Source organism: Oreochromis niloticus, linkage group LG22, assembly GCF_001858045.2.
Source record: "Oreochromis niloticus isolate F11D_XX linkage group LG22, O_niloticus_UMD_NMBU, whole genome shotgun sequence".
Lineage (NCBI taxonomy): Eukaryota > Metazoa > Chordata > Actinopteri > Cichliformes > Cichlidae > Oreochromis > Oreochromis niloticus.
This window is the reverse complement of record NC_031985.2, coordinates 9592719-9613812: the sequence shown is the minus strand read 5'-3', so window position 1 is coordinate 9613812 and position 21094 is coordinate 9592719. Positions and strand designations below refer to the sequence as shown.

Sequence of the window (21094 nt, the reverse complement as noted above, 5' to 3'; positions counted from 1 at the left end):
AATTAAATCACTTTAGGTGAGTTTAAGGTGATTGACTATTAACGATACACACCAAGTTAACTATCCCTCTTCAACACAACAGACAGTCTAACTCTGCTCTAATGAGGAGTCCTGAGCCTTAAACTACTGTTTAAAAACTCCGCTCCTCACTGAGCTGATCTCATAATTACCCATAAAGGATGAAGTTCAGAATCGAGGAGCCAGCGGCTTAAAGGCAGGGAGGAGTCGGGGAGAACGGATGGGACGAGGAAGGAAGAAATCAGGTGGAAACGCAGACAAGAGAGCGAGGAAGAGGAAGAAAGGTGAAAGAAAAGAAAGAAATCCAGCAGAGATCAAAGGGAAAAGGAGGACGAGTATCCACAGGTGCACAGTGTGAACCTTCACCCTACGCTCTCACATGATCCTCCATTACATAACGTTAATAAAGAGACAGATGACTGAACACACTGATAAGGAAGGAGGAGATTGTAAGAGAAGAGGTCAGTGTTGGGGAGATGCAGACAGGATGAGCATTTACCAAAGAAGAAGAAAAAAAACCTTAATCTAATCTTATAATGGGGTACGGATATGAGCCTGAAATGTGTGCTTACATGTTCATTTCCCCACCAAGGAACAAAGAGACTAAAAAGAGTAGTATGACGCCAAAGGAAACCAAAAAGCTTCCCAGATAGAGAGAGAATCTGAGAGAATAAAGGAAATGAGATACAAAAGGTTGGGTGAATAAGTTTTGTATGGAGGAACTGAAAAAAGAAGAAGAAAAAAAAAAGAGCGAAGAGGAAGCAAAGCTGCTTACACAAAAAAAAAAAAAAAAAAAAAAACTCTAAACAATGAGCTTTATGACATGTCATTCCTAAACTTAGGAATATCACAACTTGATTTAAAAGCGAAAACTTTGCAGCCTTCCCACAAAAAAAGAGCATTTATCTCATTTTGATCTCCTGTTGATAAACTAGTTGACATTTCCTCTGCGATTTCTGTTTCATTCTTCTAACCAACAGCCACCCTTCCCTTTTCCCATCGAAGAGAAGATGTAAAATAAATGCCAGATCAGACAAAGGTCAAATAAATGAAGCATGTAACTGAAATCCCAAGGCTTTATTTTTATTTAGTTCAGGTTTCTATTTAAAATGTAAATATTTAATCACAAATATTTGATGGTCATTTTGCATGTTTTTATTTAATGACCTCTCCTGGTTTGTGTTTTTTGTTTATTATTCCCAAACATCATAATGGGTTTTGACCCCTTCAAAAAGTTTGAAATCATATTCTACAAGCTGAGCTGGAAGGACATAATAGGCTAAGTTGTTTTTGTTGACTGATGTTGGCTGAACAAACTGTCTTCACCTGACAGTATACTATTAAAAGAAGACGAAAAAGGTTGACTAGTCATGCGCATCTCAATAGAAAGTATGGAGTTTGAAGATTTTCCACAGTAGTAAAGCTAATGAAAGCCTTTTGAATGTTTAGACCATCTTCACTAGAGCTGAGACAGCTAAAGGACATTAATTTGGGAATCAGCCGGACAGAAACCTGTCGCGTCTTGGAGGTCCAAACCATCTCGAAGTCAGCCAAAACTGTCATTAAGCTGGTCCTGGGTCGGTTTAAACGTGTGCAGTCAAGAGACAGTTATTACACTCTAGTGTGAGGGGGAGCTCCTTTAAAGCTGCAGCCGATTTAAATACGTCACTACTGTGTTCCTGAGGTACCTCTGTTGCATCTTTGGCACCTTTCAATCTCATTAAGACAAATAATTAACTACTAGAATTGCCAGTGGGAAATAAAAAAAAAAAAAGGCTAAATAGATTAAAAGCAGCAAAGTAGGCAATCTTCACAGGAAATGATTATTACTGCAGTGATAATGAGAAACAAAATCCTGAACAGGCACATCAGTGATGATCTCAGAGCTCAAACTTCTATCTCCTAATCTGCAGCCCCTGAGCCAAGGCTGCAGACTTATCACTCTTAGGCCTATTTTCCCAGAGAGGAAAAACACATAAATGCATGCACGCATGCTCCCAAACTCGTCTGAGCATGCTTTCCTTCCAGAAAATGACAACACTGTAAAACATTTGGCTGTGACGAGCGTCTGGCTACCTGACTGCTTCACCGAAGATCTCTTCCTGTAGTTATTGTGGAATTTGGAAGGAAATCTTGAATATCTGCGAATAGCAGTGAGTTACAAATGGAGAATGAAACATTGTGTTGTCAGAAGGAAAGTCCGGCGGTCTTAAGCCCAACAAACCAGCAAGCATTACATTCAGGAAGTTGCTTTGCTGATTAATAACATCAAACTGAGCGGTCAGCTGGCAAAATGTACAAATAACCTGCCCTTTAGCATGAATGCTTTGCTGGTAAACCACAGAAAAGAAGAAGTAACATGCCTCATCGAGTGTCATCAAGCCAGATCAGAAGGGTCTTGCTTTCATTTCAGGGAGAGGGGGAAAGAGGGATCGATCAAAAGAAGAGGAAATTGAACATGCAACAAAAGCGAATCCCTATTAACTAATCAAAACAGATTAAATGAATCTCATTGAAATTTCCTCTGCAAGTAAATGTAAGTATTTAGATTTGGAGAAATCCATGTAAATTAGATGAGTTATTTAAAAATAAATAAATAAAATGCCCGTTTGGCTAATTTTAGATAAATATATAGTTTTATATTTTTATATTTTTAAAGGAGAAGCGGAAGCGAATGGATGGATGGATATATATTTTTACTGAAGCTAAAATTCACAATTAAACCACAGTCTTATTTCCCAGCTGTTCTACATATACTTACAACACTGAGTCATCTTACTTACTTAACAGAAGTCTGAATTTTCCTGTTATTTTAGGTCATCTGATTAACAAAAATGTGACAGATGATTAGCTGATGCTTAAAACAATTAAAAATTAATAATAGCTCTATTACAATCCCGGTAATTTTTCTTTGGGGGAAGGCCAACATTTTTTGAATGCAGGAAAAACCCTTGACCTTTACTTCATTTGAAATCCAGTGTGATGGTGGAGTAGTGAAAGTACAAAGTTACATTACTTTTGAAATGCTCATGAACCTGACTGCTTAACCACTTATAAAACTTATATGTGAAGCGATCGATGGAGGCCACAGTGGAGCTGGAGTCACTTGCAGACTGGTGGTGGTGTTACTGAAGGGAATTTAGTGCAGTGGAGGGAGCGCGAAGATAAATATCTGTTTAAAATTTGGCTTCTGTGTTGTGGTTTGGTCACCAGACTACTTTCATTTTCCTCCAACACACAAACACGCGCGCACACAGAGCGCGGCAAGGCCAACAGCACGAATCTGGTGACTTTAGCTATTGGACTCAGCCATGTGTGTACATTAGTGTGCATGCATCCATGCACACAACCGCACACATACACGTGTCACCGCAGCCCAGAATAGGCCTACAGCTCCAAATTCAGGGAGCCGGATGAGTGACTCATTCTCGTAGTCCCTGCCAGTCAAACTCCATCTCCTCCTTTCACAGCCCCAACCACCCCCTTTCCCTTTCAGCATCTTTCCATACAGACAGGGAGGCTCCACTGCTGATTACAACAATGCTAAAGGTTTATTTTATGGATGCGACAAAAAGAAAATAAAGCAATGAAGAATCAACAAACTGCTCCTCTCTGATTCTCCATCTGAAATAAACTTATTAATATCCCTAAAGCCATAAAACCTTGCAGCGTAGATAATGATGCCAAGAGCTAATCAGATACGAGTGTGCATGCCTGGAAAATTATTAACACCTGTAGTTCAAAGCTATACATGTGTCTGCTTCTATAGCGACTTCTTGGGATACATTTTTACAACACTCTTACCGATAAGATGTCAGAGATCCAAGATATGACAATGATCTAAGCTACACTTGGTTAAGCTCCTTATGTAGATAAGGAAAAACTTCCCTGCCCAAATGAAAAGCTTGTCCTGGACTTGCTATACAACAGGTGTAATGCACACCGAGAGAGAAGCTGGGAGCAGAAGAAACAGTACTGGACAAATAAATTATAAACAGATTTAAACCAAACTGCACATCAAACCAACCTTCTATCACTCATTAAGTGACTTAGTGAGTCTACTGCACGGTCATTCGCATGTTTCTCAGTTTTTTGTGATCGCATGGACTTGTTCGTGGAGAATTTGTATTACATCACCAACTAAGCATATGCTCCATGCAGCAGACTTCAAAGCAGTATATAACACAAATGAGTGCTTGGCTGTCCAGCTGCCCATGTCTGCAACAGTTTTACACCTCAAGTCCGGATATCTACAGGCATCTCCCACATAAAGGGTACTTGCGTGGATTACCCAGGTATATTAACGACTGTTCAAGACTGAAGTTGGCATGTTGGTTAGAATCCAATTCAATAGAAAACACTATCTGATATGAACCCAGCACGGACACTAATTCAATGTCACTTCTTTTTTGTCCCTAAGTGTAAAATTTGCCTAGAAGGCTGCCGCCAGATCTCTGTAACATTTATACAAGCACAAAGAGATATCTGTGCTCAAATATCATTAAAATTGTGATAAAGTAAAACAACAACAGGACTCAGAAGTGCGTGCCACAGCACCTCCATGTAGTTTGGTAAATTAAGAGGTAGATGATCGTCCTGCTTGTTGGACTGTCTCACTGCAGCAACTTTATCTCAGTGCCTTGATAGGATTGTTGCTGTGAACTGGTGCTATATAAATCAAATTCAACTGAATTTGTGTTATGATTGACTACAGTCAGTGAATATTAAAAAGTTTTAAATGCAAATAAGACTTTGAGCTACTCTGATTATATTATCACAGGCAGTGACAGTCTGGAGAAAATCTACCCAATTCACCTCAAACTGCTCGTGAACCTCAGCCACACAAATACAGAAGTTTGCTGAACACAAAAAGTTCTTCTTAACCCAAATATGAATAGTTGACATCGATGCCAGAGCCACACTTCAGCGTTGGCTCACATCCTTTATCTACCACTTGTGGCTCATAGTACAGTCACAGTGACAGTAATTCACTCTGGATGAGTGTGTCCGTGAAATTCTTAAAAAACTCAAAAAACAGCCAGCATGGGACTTTCTACATGTGTGACGTCTGGGAGCGTTAGTCAGCCTTTCCTCATTGGCAGAGTCACCGCAGTCTTAATTCCTCTTTTGCATTAAAGTTGGATCTTCCAGTCTCTAGACAGAGTGGCTCGCTCCCTGTGTAAAAACATTAAAAGACAGAGGCACGACGGCGTCACCGCAGGGAGATGGCAGCCCAAATGAGCACGCCATGCTCACAAGCTTTAGTGAGAAAATTAGAAGAGTGTGTCTGTGTGTGCGTATGTTAATGCAAGCCAGATATCACCCATTTTCATGGCATGTGGGGGGTCCAGGCCCCCTAATAAAGTGCGCATGCTGTGAGTGGGCGAGATGACTGAGTGTCTGTCTGAGGGACTAACTGACTTTTACGTCTGAATAAAACAGAAACCGCCTCATTCATCACTGCTGTGGCCCCGGGGGTTTCGAGCAACCTTCAGGGACATTGAATGGGTCACATGAGTTACCAGAAGAACAAGGACAGCACTTTCAACCTAATAAATTTAACATGTAAAAATGATACTGTTATTTGATGGTTAATGAGTCAGCATTCTTTCGCATTTAGATCATTCTTTTCATTTGGCTCATTGGCCATATCGTCTGAGGAAACATATACAAACCTTTTAGACTGCCAAGATCTTTAAATAACTGCGCTTTAGGTTACTGAGTTTGTGTGCTGCTGGTGATAAAGCTCAGAAAGAACAAACTTTATAAAAGTTTATGACCTTAGCGATGGCACTGGCCCGATCAAATGGAGCCTCTCTTATCATCAATAAAATTTAACGTCTACCTTTGAAACAGAGAACAGGACAAGTCCAACTCTGTGTTCACCTTTAAAGTTTCGGCGGCTAAAGATGCACAAACCTGTTAACTGAACAGAGGCCAAGACGATGTCTGAAATCACTCATGCTTTTATATACTTAACATTAATAACCACATTGGCTCTGAAGATAATCTACTGATAGGAAAAAGTAAAATAAAATCTGTTATCAGGGTGTCTAAAGATAAGTTAAATTTAAGACTTCTTAAATACCTCTTGCAAGAAATTTCAGTTTTTACTGGCTTACAATGGGCCTTTGAGGGGTGATCACACACGCAAGCTCGACTGGGCTGGTCTGTGTCATCTTACATAACAGACGTTTGTTCATTTTCCTGTTATTTATGGCCATATGATAAATGATAGTGTATATTCTGCTCAAGTAAATTAAGCCACTTTTGGTGGATTTTTGTGGAGTCCTGGTGATTTTCCTCTGATGGGAGGCCAAAACCTCTGCTGTGGAAGCCAACAATTATATATGCAGGTAAAACCCTAAATTTAAAACCAAACTTGAAATGAAAATATAAATCAAAAGGGACAAAAGAAAATAAACAAAACAAAAACAAGTTTTCCAAGTAAACAAATGTTTCAGCTCAAAATGAACCCGTGTGGTAAAAAAGTCAAAATATTTGGTTAAGTTTAGGAAAATTATTCCAAAAAAATATAAATTTCGTCCCAAATCATATCACTTTGTCCTAAATTTGAAACACTTCCCCCACACAGGGCACTCAGCTACATTATCATTGCCAGATAATGGGTTAGACTGCCAAGAGTAACAGTCATTCTCAAGCCAATAATCATTGAACTTGCCTATTTCCATAAGGCCTTCTTCTTCTTGTGGGTTTCCACGAGTCCATTGGTAGCTCAGCAGTGTACAGAATAAACAGAACCCAATCTAAACCAAAACCTTGGTGGTGGAGGATATTTAAGATTTTTTGATGTGTAGTGGCTGGGATGAGAATTAGGACCAAGTCTAGGGCCATTTTTCCCATCTGGAAAATGGTAACATTGCCCTTTTCAGATTGGAAAGAAGTTGCTGCCCAAAGTGAACATCTTCAAATATCTCCGGGTCTTGTTGATTGGGGGGTGCTGAATGGACAGACATGAATAAAGTTTTAAATATCCATTAATGTGCATAAATGCAGATGTTATACTGATCTGTTGTGGTGAAGCTGAAGATCTTGATTTTCTCGATTTGCAGTTCTGCCCTCATTTATGACCAAGAACAGTGGAAAGTGACAAAGAATGAGATGGCGGATACAAGGGGCGGAAATGAGCCCAGACACCCTTATCTTCAGAGACAGGGTGAGGAACTCAGACATTCGGGAGGGGCTCAGAGTAGAGCCGCAGCTCCTTCACATCAAACGGAGCCGGTTGAGGTGGTTCATGCAGCTCGCGATGATGCCTTCTGGGCGCCTCCTCGGTTAGGTGTTTCAGGCATGTACAACTCAGGAGATCCTGATGCACGCGGACACAATGAAGGGATTACGTGTCTTGCATGACTTTTGAACACTTCAGTGTCCCCTGAGGAGAAGCTGAAGAAGATGGCTGGAGATTGGGAGATAAGGGCAGATAACTGGTGTCCCCATGACCTCTTCCTCCAAAGGTTGTTTGATCAGCTCACTGATACCACGATACACGCCCCTTCTCCCTTAAAATTAAAAAAGCTGAACAGGCTTATTCAAACTTTAATGCTTGGTTTTGAGTGATCTAAATGTAAAAAAGTGGATGAAAACAGCAACACTGTGTGCTGGAAATTCTCAGAGACATGACTAAACCTTTTAAAATGTATCCAACCTCAACGTGAGGCTGTTTTCACACCTCTGTTTAGTCTGTTTAAATCAAACTCATTTCCCCCCTTGGTCCATTTTGCTTGTGCAGATGTGAATAAGGTAATCACACAGGTGCAGACTAAAACAACTGCACCGAGCCCGTTTGAGTAGTTGGTCTCGGTCCAGTTCCAAGCACAGTCCAGAGCGATTCAGCCTCAAATTGACACAGCATGTTCTTCCTTTATTTAGTTTTGTTGCTCCTGTCCCACACAAATCTGACCAATAAGGAGGCTGAATGTGCCACTTGGTTTGTAGTGACGTATTTTGGGTTTACTTGGGAGTTTGCTTGGAATTGGTTCTGTGTAAAAAGAAGCAAAATCACAGAAAAAGCTACAAGTTCACAAACTCAGTGACTGCTTTGGACCAGAATAAATGAACTTAATTAACAAACTAGGTGTGAAAACGGCCAAAGACAATTTAATGCTTGAAAGTCTTTTAACAGTAATAAGGTTTTAGCGGCATAGAGAAATTATTGGGAGTTTAGCCAGAGGAAAAGGAAAAAACATTTGTGCACATGCACGTTCTGATCCTGCTATTGTGCACGTGCATGTGCACAAATCCTGCTGTTGTGCACAGTCAGCCCCAAAGACTCATTGTTAGCAAGGAAAACCGTGATTAAATGCGGCTTTAAAGGGTGATTAAAAGAAGGCGCCCTCTGTTGTGCTTGATCCCAGCAGATTCCGGATAAAAATACAAACAAGCTTCAAGCTTGAATGCTAGTGTTGCATCGGGCTGCTCAGCCAAACTTTCTGTTCCATGTTTAATGCAACCAGTAAACTCGCCCCTCCTTCTTCAGATCATTCATCCTACCATCTTCTCCTCTTCATCGACCTCTCCGTGGTTTGATCTGGCCAGGGGTGAGAGGTGTGCTGAAGCCTTTTAGGCCGACATTGTGCGCATTTGAGGCAGGGATGGAGAAAACTGTAGGTATGTTTGTTAGAGAGGTTCGGTGAACTTTTGTTATCGTCTTAATGTAGGTGAGGGGGAGAGACAGAGCGTGCGTGCATATCTCCACTGTGTGGGCGTGTGTGATGTGCAGTGCGAACAAAGTTTTCAGGCTATTAGCCTTTAGCATCATATGTTTTAGGTCACACAGTGTCACATCAAACGTCAATTCGCCACATACAAATTCCCAAGACAAGTAGCGACAGCCAGGCGAGAGAGAGAAAGCCACAGGATTCCCAACAGACCGATAACTAAAGCAAACACATCAGAAAAGTAAGACTGTGCTCTGCTCGCTCTCCCTTTTGTTTTTGGGATCACTTTTTTGTCCACTCACCAAAAGATTTCTAGAGTCTGAAGGGGTCAGACACAACCTTAACTTTATGCTGCCAAAATCTTACACCACTCTCCTTTCCGTTGTTTCATCACACAGCGACACTGCAACGACTGCAATAAACTGGTAAAATCAAAAGCCACTGTCTTTAAACCATAACTTACCATGCTGCTTTTATACTATTTTATACTATTGGTTTTATACTAGACTGTCACCACAAAAGACAAATGCTATAAATAGAAATTGCACATAAAAGGGTAAATAACATCTTAGAACTAAAGCAACTAAAAGCCACTGAAATCTAAAATAACTGCTTGTTTCTGAATAAATCCAAGGTTCGTGACAGCAGATAATTGTTGCATAAACCTGTGTTTACTTTAAATGTGGATAAGCCCGGACTAACTGTTGGGCACCTTGTTGCACATTTAATGATAATAATTAAAAAGAAAAACCTGCAAAATGCACAGTAGGGGATAAGGATAAGGATGGCTGCCTGTCTTTGCATGTATTTATCACAATCACACTGAATGTGATGAGAAGTATTCGTATACCTACTAAGCCAACATACAGCTAACGCGCTGCTGCCTTTGTCGTGAGTAAAGATGATCCTTTTCATTACGTGCCGCTAAGAAATCATTAAAGACCAGCTGGAGGAAACAGTTCCATTCATGCATAAGAAATATGTCCTTCAGACACAGCCAAGAGCCAGCTCAGATGCTTCTTAGTTTGGGATTTAATTAATCTGAACACAGTGACTCTTTTACAAGTAATGATTTCTGTGTTTACTATAAAGACCACAGCCACACTGTCTTTTTGCCACGCTCATGCACTCTTGTAGAAGGTGCATGTGCATCTCAAATCAACAATTTTGTGATGCTGACTCTGTTACTTTTGTGTATTTTTCTTTACACTTGTTGTAAAAACAGCAATTTTTGGGTTAAAGCTGGAAAAGACAACATGTTTTTAAGATCATCAGACAAAGCATCCCCAATAATCCTTCAGCATGAATCAGGGTACTTCTTAGCTTAAAATGGGGCTTCGGGGGTGTCTACACACAAAAGTATAACTGGTCTGAACACAGTTATGACGAAGAGTCTCAGCTCTTAACACAAGACTGTGCAATATGCTGCTAATACTGTAAAATGCACTTTAAAAGAGAGAACCAGAGAGAAGAGAGCTGCATGTAGAAGGCTGTCTGCTTGCAAATTCTACCATTTTTGCTCTGTTTTCTAAATTTTCTAAAAAGAAAAACCTGTAAATGCAAACATACTAGTGATGCATTCAGGGGTGGTCAGAAACTTAGAAACCACATTTGCTGAGCGGTGTGAGTAAGAAGTGTCCCTTTCTTGAGGTCTTGAATAGTTGATTTGTGAGTATGCCAAACCTCTGAGGTTAGAGCCATGCACAGCTGTTTGAATCAATGTCTGGCTCCTCTGTAATGACCTCAGCAAAGCACCACACAAGAACTCGGGAGTTTTGGAGGTGTTTTTAATAAACATATCCAACAAGCTTGGTTTGTAGGATTAGCACTGGGAAAAGTACCAGGGTTTATATTTGTGAGAATATTAATAAGATTAGCACTGAAGCTAGGTCACACTGTAAATCAGGCAGTGTGGGCTAAAGCAAAAAAAATAAAAAATAAAAAAATCAGGTGCTATACCAGCAGGGGCAGGGGGCAGGAAAAGTCTGGCCTGCATCAACCCAAAGTCCAAACACCACAAAACCAGATGGAGCCCTTTCCTCACTGCAACCTGTTGCAGAGTTTTCCCCTCGGTGGCTCTTAAGGTGGTCTGAAAAAGTGTCTCATTTACTTTACATCATTTGACAACTGCTTTATAAATTAGCACTGATTCTTTTCTCTTTTTTTTTTTTTTTCCTTATTCTAGACTTTCCGCTGGCACCGCAGCTCCTTTCCAGTGAATGCCACTGCTGGATTTAATACATGTCAATGCTCCCACTTTATTGTAAAATAATAGATGTTGCCACCCACTGTAGGTCACTCTAATTGCTTGAACGTAACCTGCCAGGCTACCTCTAACCATGCTTCTTTGTTAAAACAGACTCCCTAAAAAACAGATGGCATCTGGTGGACATTTTTGCTCCAACAGCAACTTGGTTGTAACTATTTTACTGGCACCGGTAATGCTGGCAGTATTATACAGAGCCATACAGGACCACACCTAGTCTGTCCCCTTATCCTTTGTGCAGTGTGCAGAAAGCAGACCCACATGTTGGTGGAGACCTACCTCTATCCCTCTGGCCATAAATGACACCAAACCAGCCAGGGAAGCCTCCCGTTCCTCCCCCCCAACCACCTCTCATTCTCCACGAACCACAGATGATAGCCATAACACACGGCATGACTCTCCACACCTCTTTAAGTCGAGATGACTCCAGCCAAAACAGCCACTGACAAAACACATCCCTACCTCCTCACCTTCTGTCTCTCTCAGTCTCCAAAAAAGCTTCAAAGGCAAATGACTTGTCAGAACTTGTATAGATAAATAGTTGTACCACTGCTATAAATATATAAAAGATATCAGCATTTCATTTTGTAACTAGTTGTAAATACTGATTAGCCTCTAAAATGACCCATTTTAGCAACTGCACAGTTGATTCGCATTCGTTTAAAATAGTTGGTGCAGAAACAAAAAAAAAATGAAATTACTGAACTGTGGAAATTTTAACTCTAAATATGAGAAGCCTAATTATGGAATAATGACCCACACACTGAAACAAAATCAAAGTATATAAAATGCCAAAAGAATATATGCATGTTTTCAAGTTTATGCAAAAGAGATTCATGGGCGTGTGTGAGAACATGAGTGAAGCCGGAAAGCTCGTATCCTGTCAGGTGCTCCAGCGATAGCTGTCCTGCCTCAGAACTCTTATCTGCTCGGTGAAGTGAATCGTTGGTTCCACTTGACCTGCTTTGTCTTTTCATCTGCCCCACTGGGGGTCAGCTGTCAAGGAGGCAACACAAACTCACTCGATCATAAATGCTTACGGTTACTGAGGCTGACTGAGAGATGAGCACATTCTTTCGAGCAACATGTGATACTATCTGTACAAATGTGCACTAATAAATTAGGAGAAGCATTCACTTTGTGTAAGTCAGGTTAGTGTTGAAAGCTCCATAACTCACTGAATGAGACTGTTTTTGGTGTGGAAGCAAAAGGTGCAGCCATGCTTCTTTTTTTTTTTTCCAAATCAGCTGCCTCTACAGTCAGTTCCTAACTTTGTGGATGGTCTCAACCCCACTATATTGAACTGCAGGAATCTGCTCTGAAGCCTTGATGAGCTTTGTGTAACAACAGATGAGCCAGGTTCTGGTTAGATAGACTTTCTAGGTTGCAGCGGATCTCCAGAGAAGACCTAGTACTGCTGCCACATGTAGGTCTGATAGGTGGAGTTAGAGTCCCTCTGACTGACGACAGGACTAGAATTTCTTGAGAATAGTTAAACGATATCAAAGATTTCCACAACAGTGACATCACCCCTTTCCCAGTGAAGAAAAAAAAAAAAAAAAAAAAAAAAAGGTCAAAAAACATCAGTTCATCCAGTGGCCACTGGAGGTCGACTCCCAAAGTGAATCAATCCCCACAGATCCACATTTTGAAATGTCGAACTTTTCACTATTCAAGAAGCATGTTTACAACCTTCTACAAAAGATTTTTTGGTCTCGATGGATAGTGGATAGCTCATAACTCAACCTCTTCTTCAACATATTATTCTTTCTGACTTAAAAATATATATCTGGGGCCAAAATTCTAACACTGAGGTTTTATAATGTAGAGTTCAAAACCAGCGGGTGATGTGACAACACTCATCTTTTACACTGTTAATGCAATTAGAAAAAAAACAAGGTGGATAACAACTAAATTGGAAACCTTAGATGGGTCACTGGTGACTTGGTGGGTGTTAATTTAATATACCAATTAAAGCTAGTCTGTCACAATCACTGACTGAAATTCTGATATTAATATTAATTGAACAACACTTCAGTGTTTTTCTAAGGTTACAATTTCACATGAAGCTTAAAACTGTCAGGAAAAACAATTGGTGGAGGGCTCCATTTTACAATTCCCTGCAAACACCGAACACGCTGTGGCGTCACCTCAAGATATTTTTAGTATAACAATAGCATCTGACAAAAGAAAAACAAGTCAGCCAAATAAAATCTCAACATAAACGTCAGATATTAGCGTCAACCTCTCCATCACAGAACAGAAGGCTCTTTCAAATCACACCAGGTTAAAAAGGGTTTTTAAAAAAAAAAAAAAAAAAAAAAAACATGGAGGAAGAAATGTATCACTGAAGAGAAGAGAACAATTTCTTCTCCGTCAGTAGCCTCAATAAAACATAATACAGAGAACAGCCCCGGAGGTGCAACAATCATTTATTCATCTCCACAGGAAATGTGTTTGCTTGATTGTTATAGCCTTCCTGCCAGCATGTACAGCCCACAGCTGCACTTTACAAGTTCGAGCACCGAACTACAGGTGCTGTTAGAAATCACATGGGAACTGTGGGAGGTCATTACCTGCAGGAGGAGGAATCAAAGGAGGTCCACATGAAGTTTAAAAAAGAATGAAAATTATCACAGTTTATAAAAAAAATTCACCTTTATAGCGCAACATTACAAATTGTTGATTCCTAAATGGCTTCGCAGTACAAGAGAATAGGTAAGGCTTTTAGACGATAGATTAAGCTGTTACACAACAACCATCACCGTGCCCTTAGGCAAAGCAATTAAAAACCTCCTAAAACTTTAAACCTGGTTGCTGAGATACATAAAAAAAATCTATAAGAACATGCAGACCAATATACTGATTGATGTTGTTTTGTCTGTTTTAAAAAAATAAAAATGATCGATACAGCCACAATTTATTCACCACTCAGGGCTGGAATTTTGTTTTGGGATTGCAGCTACTGCACATAATTTAATCGAACCCTGCATTTACAATGAAGTAAATTCACACAATTACGGAGATCTCATAACGTTCAGACCAAAGTTTGCACCAGCAGTGCTGCAGGGGTGGACTGACATCTGACCTGGTACACCTGGCATGCTTTTTCTGTGAGGCTTTCTGCTGTATCAGAAATTCTCGCTCTCATACAGAGACAAGCTTCAAAGATGTGCACTTGGAGGGATACTAGCTAAAAATTTAACTCTACTTTAACTATCAAGGAAAAAGAGCGGGTCCACAGATAACTGACAGGTAACATTACCATCATTAAGGCAAGATAAGTCCAAAGACAAGTTTAAGGCTCGAATGCATTTGCAGTCTAAACTTAAAATGGTTAAATGAGCTGCTTGATTTGTAAAATATAGGACAGGAAAACAAACAGTGCAACCATGGAGACAAGAGGAAAAAAATCCACTAAAGCAAAGACAGAAAGCGCAGAAAGCACAGCAATGGCATAGTTAAACACAACCTGAGGTAAGAATAGGACAATAAAAATGTATTTCAGGCATGGATGTCTGTCAACGCTCATCTCTCAGACTGTCAGGTTTTCCTGTGTTTGAGCGTTCTGTGTTTGTTTGGCCAGCATGTCCCAGCTCGAGCAACCTGTTGTCTATTATCTACGCTTTGTATGGGTCACTAAAGCCACTGTACATACACACCTCCAGGAAAAGAGGCCCGCCGTAACATCGAGAGATGATCACAGCAAAGCTGACCTGAGCTGCCTCTTGACAGCACACCAGAGAAATGTTGACGTCACTCTGCTGTGGTTTTTCCAGGGTCTGCTTGCCCAGGCTTGGCTCAGCAGTAATCAGGAATGTGATCAGGTCGACTCAAAGGTCGACCCGATCACTCACAGTAACCACATAATGGGAGGAAAATGAGAGAAAGGTACATCCTGTCACACCAGTATTTATGTTTTGGGTTTTTTTGTAATGCCATTTCCCTCCAAAACATATTCTGTTTTTATTTAGTATCCACAGGAGAGACTGGCATCCAGTTTATTGCCCGATATCAGTCACACAAGAGCAAGTCTGTGCAAGTCAGTCAGAAATCACTTGCAATTATTTAACAGTGAAATTTATTCAACTCTAATATTAAAATGATTGTAAAGCCCATCTCGCTGTGGGTTTATTCTGACACGGGCAAAAAAAAAAAGCCCCAGTTTGCTGTGGCCTTGTGATCCTTGGGAAACTTGCACAGCAACCATAGGGGAGATGGACAGAGAGCCGAAGCAAAGAGCCAGCTGACACTTCCTTCACACGCTGCCATAAGTGAGAGACGCTTGGTGATCCAAGGACTAATGCAACTGTAGGCAACTGTTAAAAATCCTTCCACAGGTTCACCCACGTAAAACCATGTGCCTTACTTCTTTCAGCTGAAGCACACTGCAGTGGACGAGGAGTAAGTGACAGAAATCAGAAATCTCATTCACTGAGATTTTTTTTCTTTCTTAAAAACGGTGACAAAGACGTCTGAAAGCTGGCTGTAATTTAGTTAATTAAAGCACCAATGGTGCCTCTACCACAACATTAAATCATTCAAGAACACATCATAGATGGTCTGATTTCTTACAGTTAAGCAGTAACATGAGTCTTTGACAGGTCAACAGAGTGAATCTCAGAGCCACAGACACAGTTGTTTTTTTAAAAGGTAAACAAGTATTTGGATTTTTTACCATATGTTCTTGCAAACGTTTCACCATAGAAGCATTCAAGTTTATGACCCTGTCTGTCAAAATGACATACAATGTCTAGCGCGGCCTCTGACAAATCCCGCAGAGACAGGGCGTCTTAAAACTCAAAGTGCACCACGGCGTCGCTATACATCAGTCGCCAGCTCCTCTTTTCAAACTTTCCCCGAGACAAACAACTGAGCCTCAACTTGTAGTGCAATTGTGCCGCCAGTAATTGTGCTGGTGCCAACAGTATAATTCAGTATAATGGTGAGACAGTAACACGACAGAGTCCTTCCCAAAGGAAACTAACGGCATCATTTTTTTAAAGCAAAATGAGCCTGTGGTTCATTAGCTCCGGTCTAACCAGTGTTATTAGAGCTATTTCAATCTGCATAAAAAATGTCTAAGTCGGTCTTCCTGTAATTACAACGAGCTGAGTCAACTGCCCACAACCAAATGGTCTTCCTCAAGGGCAATTTGGACACGCTGGTAAAAGTCAAACACTCACTTTGTTGTGACCACATTAATGTCAGGTATGGCCGCAGAGTGACAGACATGTGGGCACATATACACACACATTAACACACACAAACACAAATACACTCAGTCATAAACAGAAGCCCTGCCCTTACCAGACTTAACACCAGCTAATTGCTCATGTATGGCTCCTTTCACTACACACATACACATAAGAGTGTGCAACAAAGCGTGCTGGCCTGCTGGTCCTGGCTGTCTACAGCTGTGACGTCTCACATGTGGCGTGTTGTTGATATAACGAGTAACACAAGCGGAAAATTGGAGCTGGTGCTGGTGGGGCCAGACTTCAGACTTCCTGATAGGAAGAGAGTGGAGGTTGGCCCATGTATACATTTATATATAGATCATGGCTCCCATCTGGGGCCTTTAATATTGGCATGGGTCTCCTTCATTGGTACAGAAGTGTGCTAGAATGACGCTGTACTGCTTACTCCCCACTCAAGATGAAGAAATAATAGTGATCTGGTTAAAATTCAATCATCAGTAAATCATATTTCATGCAAGAAAACCAATAAAGCCAAATTCAAAAGTCAAAGCTGTCATACTGACATTTAAAGGGCTTTGACTTATTAAGCACACCAGCTCCCTAACACATCAAGAAAACGTTCTACCCTGAAAGTTACCAGCACCTTTAAACGACTCAGTGAATTTGAGACAATTTCTCAAGAACTTGAAGAGATTTAGTAGATAACATTAGAACATCCTTTTCCACTAGTACCTACTCGCATCTGAGGTGATCCGAAAATGAGACATCAACAGACTAGTCATGAGAGCATCTCCAACACGAAATTCAAAACCGAATAAGCAAATGAGCAATGAGCAAAAAGGCTTAACAACAACCAACACTGCCATCGCCGAGTCTGACAAAAAGCCTTAGACCAAGCAGAAGGTATACCATTGCCTCAATGTCCTCCATTGTCGTGGTGTTCGTGTCACATACAAATGACGTCATGGGACTTCTGGACACATTGCTATAATGACCCCACGCATGTTGGGTGGTACTCAATTGTAATGGAAAATGAGTAGACTTGTGCCAAGCCGATCAGAGTAGGTACTAATGGAAAAGGGCTGTACACATAAATCCGAGGGAGGAAGACAACAGAATGCAGGTAGAGCACTGAGAAGTGAAAGATTAAAAAAATCAAAATTACTTTTCCATGTCTTCAATGGAAAACATCATGAAGGACATGAAACAAGAGTTTCTAGACTTAAGGAGGAAAAAAGGATGGCGATCAGAGAGTCCTCGAGACTGCTAAATAATCCTCTGCTGTTTTGAAACTTTAAAGTCCTTAAGATGGACTACAAAGCACTTGTTATATATAAAAACCAACGTGTTCTTACTGTTTTGTTTCATGCAGGTGAAAACTATTTCCAATACCAAGAAGACGTAAAAAAAAATAGACAACAAAGTTCAGGCTTTCTGTGATAAAAGTCAAATTAATGCATAATAACCCTAAAGGCTGTCACACAACAGTGGGGAGAACATATACAAACTGAAGCTCATAGACTTTATTTACAGGTATGTCTAGGTTCTTCAGACAAGGAAACAACTGTATAGGTGTGCTCTGGTACTTAAACCCATTGTACTACACCCTCTTCTCTCCTCACAAAAAAAGAGGCCTTTAGACTAAAATGACCTACATCATATAACAATGCAAACGCTACAGTGTCATTTAAACCCATGATTCACCAGCTTTACTCCAATCCCTAGAAACTAAAGGAAGTCAGCATGAATCAGACCATAAATGCCGAAGAACAGGAACAACTTAAAAACAAGTCCAACAACCAGTGTGAACTCCTTTAAGCTGTTTGCAATCTTATCAGCAGAGCCAAATCAATAAATCATTCAGAAAACAGACAAAGGTAGCTAACTTTTTGCTGAATGGTTCGAACGGTCGTTGGTCCACTTTTTTGAAATAAAAGGAAATGCAATGTAGCTTCGGTAATCTGATCCTCTGGATAATTAAAGTCTTTAGAGAGGTCTACAATGTTCAGACATCTGAAATAGGCCACATATGCTGCTCTAAAAATAAAGTGGTCACTGTTTAAGACTTTTAATTTCAGCACCAAAAAATACATTTCTTGCACCTGTTGAGTATTTTGTGCAGTGGACTGGCTGCTCTTTGTGGTTACACAAACGTATTTCAGCACCATGTTCAGATCCATATAGCTAAAGAGCACCCACTGGGGAAAAAATGTTCACGTTATTCATAACTCTGTGATCCAAGAGTTATCTGAGGGAACAAAGAGATCTGAAAGTCGTATTTCTAATTATGATGTTGTGTTGTGGTGAGGCATTCCCCACTCAAACATCTATTATGGGAGCTGGATCCACGCCTGCCCTCGATTACCACAAAGCACTTTTGACTAAACTGAGTTTAAGAGCACCTAAATGCACAATGGAAGAAAATCATAACCTGTGAATGGAAAATCATAATAATCTCGCTGAAACTAAACATGTCGAAGAAAAATGAAAGGAATTTCAAATAGCAGGGCCTGAGATTTCTGGGTTAAACTCCATTTAAAGTCCCAGCAAAGGTGTTAACCGCACCGGATCAAATTCTCACATGTGTCAGGGGGTCAAACAGGTTTACTTTCAAAGTGCCCTGCAGGAAACACAGAGCACATTAAACTAAACAATGACACAAAAATATGCAGCACTAACCAGGACAGTTAAAATATCTCAGCTAACAATCACCTCATTCCTAAGTAGGGTGACCAGGTGTCCCACTTTAAAAATAAAAAAATAAGTAAAAATAATGTCCTCTCACTCCCACACATTAAAACAATGTCCCACACAACATTGATATTTTAGTTTACATTATATCATGTGCACCTGGGAAATGAGCTGGTATAAGCGATTTTATCTCTTATGAGATTGACGTTTTGTGGAGGATCCCTAACAAATAAAGACTAAAACTAGACTGAAATGTGTGGCTGAAAGAGTTGCGTGGTCTAGATACGCAACAATCCAATATTTAAATCAAATATATCGGCCCAATCCTAACTGACGACACTAGATTGGTCACTGGAAGCAACATTTTTGTGTGTGTTGTTTCTTTACTTAGACATATCAGATTGTCCCTCACACACATTCTCTCTGCCCCACATTTACTATGTCTGGATCTGGTCACCCTTATCAGTTGCACCCTTAGTTAAGTTCCCAATCCAATCATGTAGTCACTCTTCACATTCCTCTTCAAGCTTTGATGTAGTGATAAGTGGAAATGTGGGCTGGCTTCGGCTTAAAACAATCAAAACACCTGGTTCGTAGTTTGCATTTCATCACTTCCTTGAAGTTAAAGTCTGGTCAAAGCTCGGTAAGCTTTGGATTTTAAATGGCTCTACACAGAAATTCCCCTTCTCAATTTCAGTGGCTTCAAACACATTTCAATTCAAAGTTGCTTTATTTTGTCAGCACTGCTCTGTTGGAGCAAGATGGGTCAAAACATGTGGCCCAGGGGCCAACACCAGGCCAGCAAAAGGGCTCAATTTGGCCCACTATAGAGTGTGAAAATTCACTGCTATTCTTTGTGTGGTCATGCCCACACTAACCACACAGGAGTGAAAGTGTGTAGAAAGTGTTTCTAAATGTAGACCAACTGTCTGAATCACATACATACATAAAACAACATTGTTATTTAAATCGAAAACTAAGTGTGATGTTTTTTCTGTTTCCACTGTGATGTGATGTTTTTTCCTTTGTTATAGAAAATCCGGAAAATTGGTCAGAAATATGTTCTATTAATTTTAGGAGTGTGGTGTAAGGGGTCTCTCTCTTTTTCTCCCCCTGAAACCTCGACTGTTGTCAAAGTAAACATTTCCATTTCTTACACATAAAAAGAGAAAAATCTGAAGGGGTGTTTCTTTAAAATATAGGTTACTATGCGGTATTACTGGTCTGGACCCGGAGATCAAATTGGGCTGCATGTGGCCCACCAACCACAACGAGGTGGTGTCTTTCCCTCCACAACAATGCAGATAAACAAACTTATAATTACCGTTGGGAACCTCTTCCAGGCTAGGTGCTGCATGAAAATTGTGGCTGCATCGCTATCAGTGCCAATGCATGCAGTGTTAATGACCCGTGTAGTCAAACTAACTCATTAAATTTGAAACTGGGTGCACTGTGGCATCAACAATAAACCAAATGCAGAGCTCTTGTTGCGGTGAACCTCTGCGCTGACCCCGACTCCTCACCACTGATCCGGAAAATTAGGCTAACTCTTACTGTAAATCTCTCATCTTCATTTTACCTTAATTTTTTTAAGTTTTCAAATAGCTCATTTGGGAATGGTTCGATCCTCTTAGACGTGTAAACAAAACGGTCGTGAGTGGGAGTCTTTCTGGGGTTACTGAAAACAATAACAAGAGGCTCGGATGGATTCTCTCTAGCGCCATAATTTTGTCACACTTTCCCTGGAGCGGAGAGTTTGTTAGCGTGCTAACCAGCCTTAGCCGCCGAGGCTAAGCGCTGTTGTTTTCATTTGAAGAACAGTAGCGGGTGATAAAAGTTTTTTATTAATATTATTAAGTTTGTTTGGGTGCTCACTCACCCGTGTCCGCCGGGGTTTTCATCTTTGTGGTCGTCTTCGGTGAGCCGCAGCCGCTTCGCTCACTTTCCCGTCAACTTTTGAGTGTTAGTTGGCTAGCCCTTAGCAAAGTTAGCTAGCGAAGTTAGCAGCGACACCCCCACTCCTTCCTCCGGTGTTGTTCTCACAGGCGGCTTGTTAGAAGGAGCCTGCGCCGATTACGGGCTCCGCTTTCAACTTGAAAACCAGCCGCAAACTTCGCATGCAGTTTAGCGGTATAACGCGACACATCTACGCCTGCCCAGAAACTTTTGCGCCGGAGTATTTGTCGTTCACTTGCGGGGGTTCTGGTGCGGAAAAGTTGCCCCGAGTCTCAGGAGGG

At 40.7% G+C, this 21094-nt stretch overlaps 1 protein-coding gene across 1 annotated transcript in view; it reads right to left on the bottom strand.

The window, feature by feature from the left end:
• The window catches only part of erf (Ets2 repressor factor), a 46902-nt gene extending 26032 nt beyond the window's left edge, over nt 1-20870 (bottom strand). The window contains exon 1 of the mRNA XM_005459090.4: nt 20737-20870. Coding sequence (XP_005459147.1) covers nt 20737-20758 — 22 coding nt within the window. The 5' untranslated portion in view covers nt 20759-20870. The remainder of the gene's footprint in view (nt 1-20736) is intronic.
• Between the last annotated feature and the right edge of the window lie 224 nt (nt 20871-21094).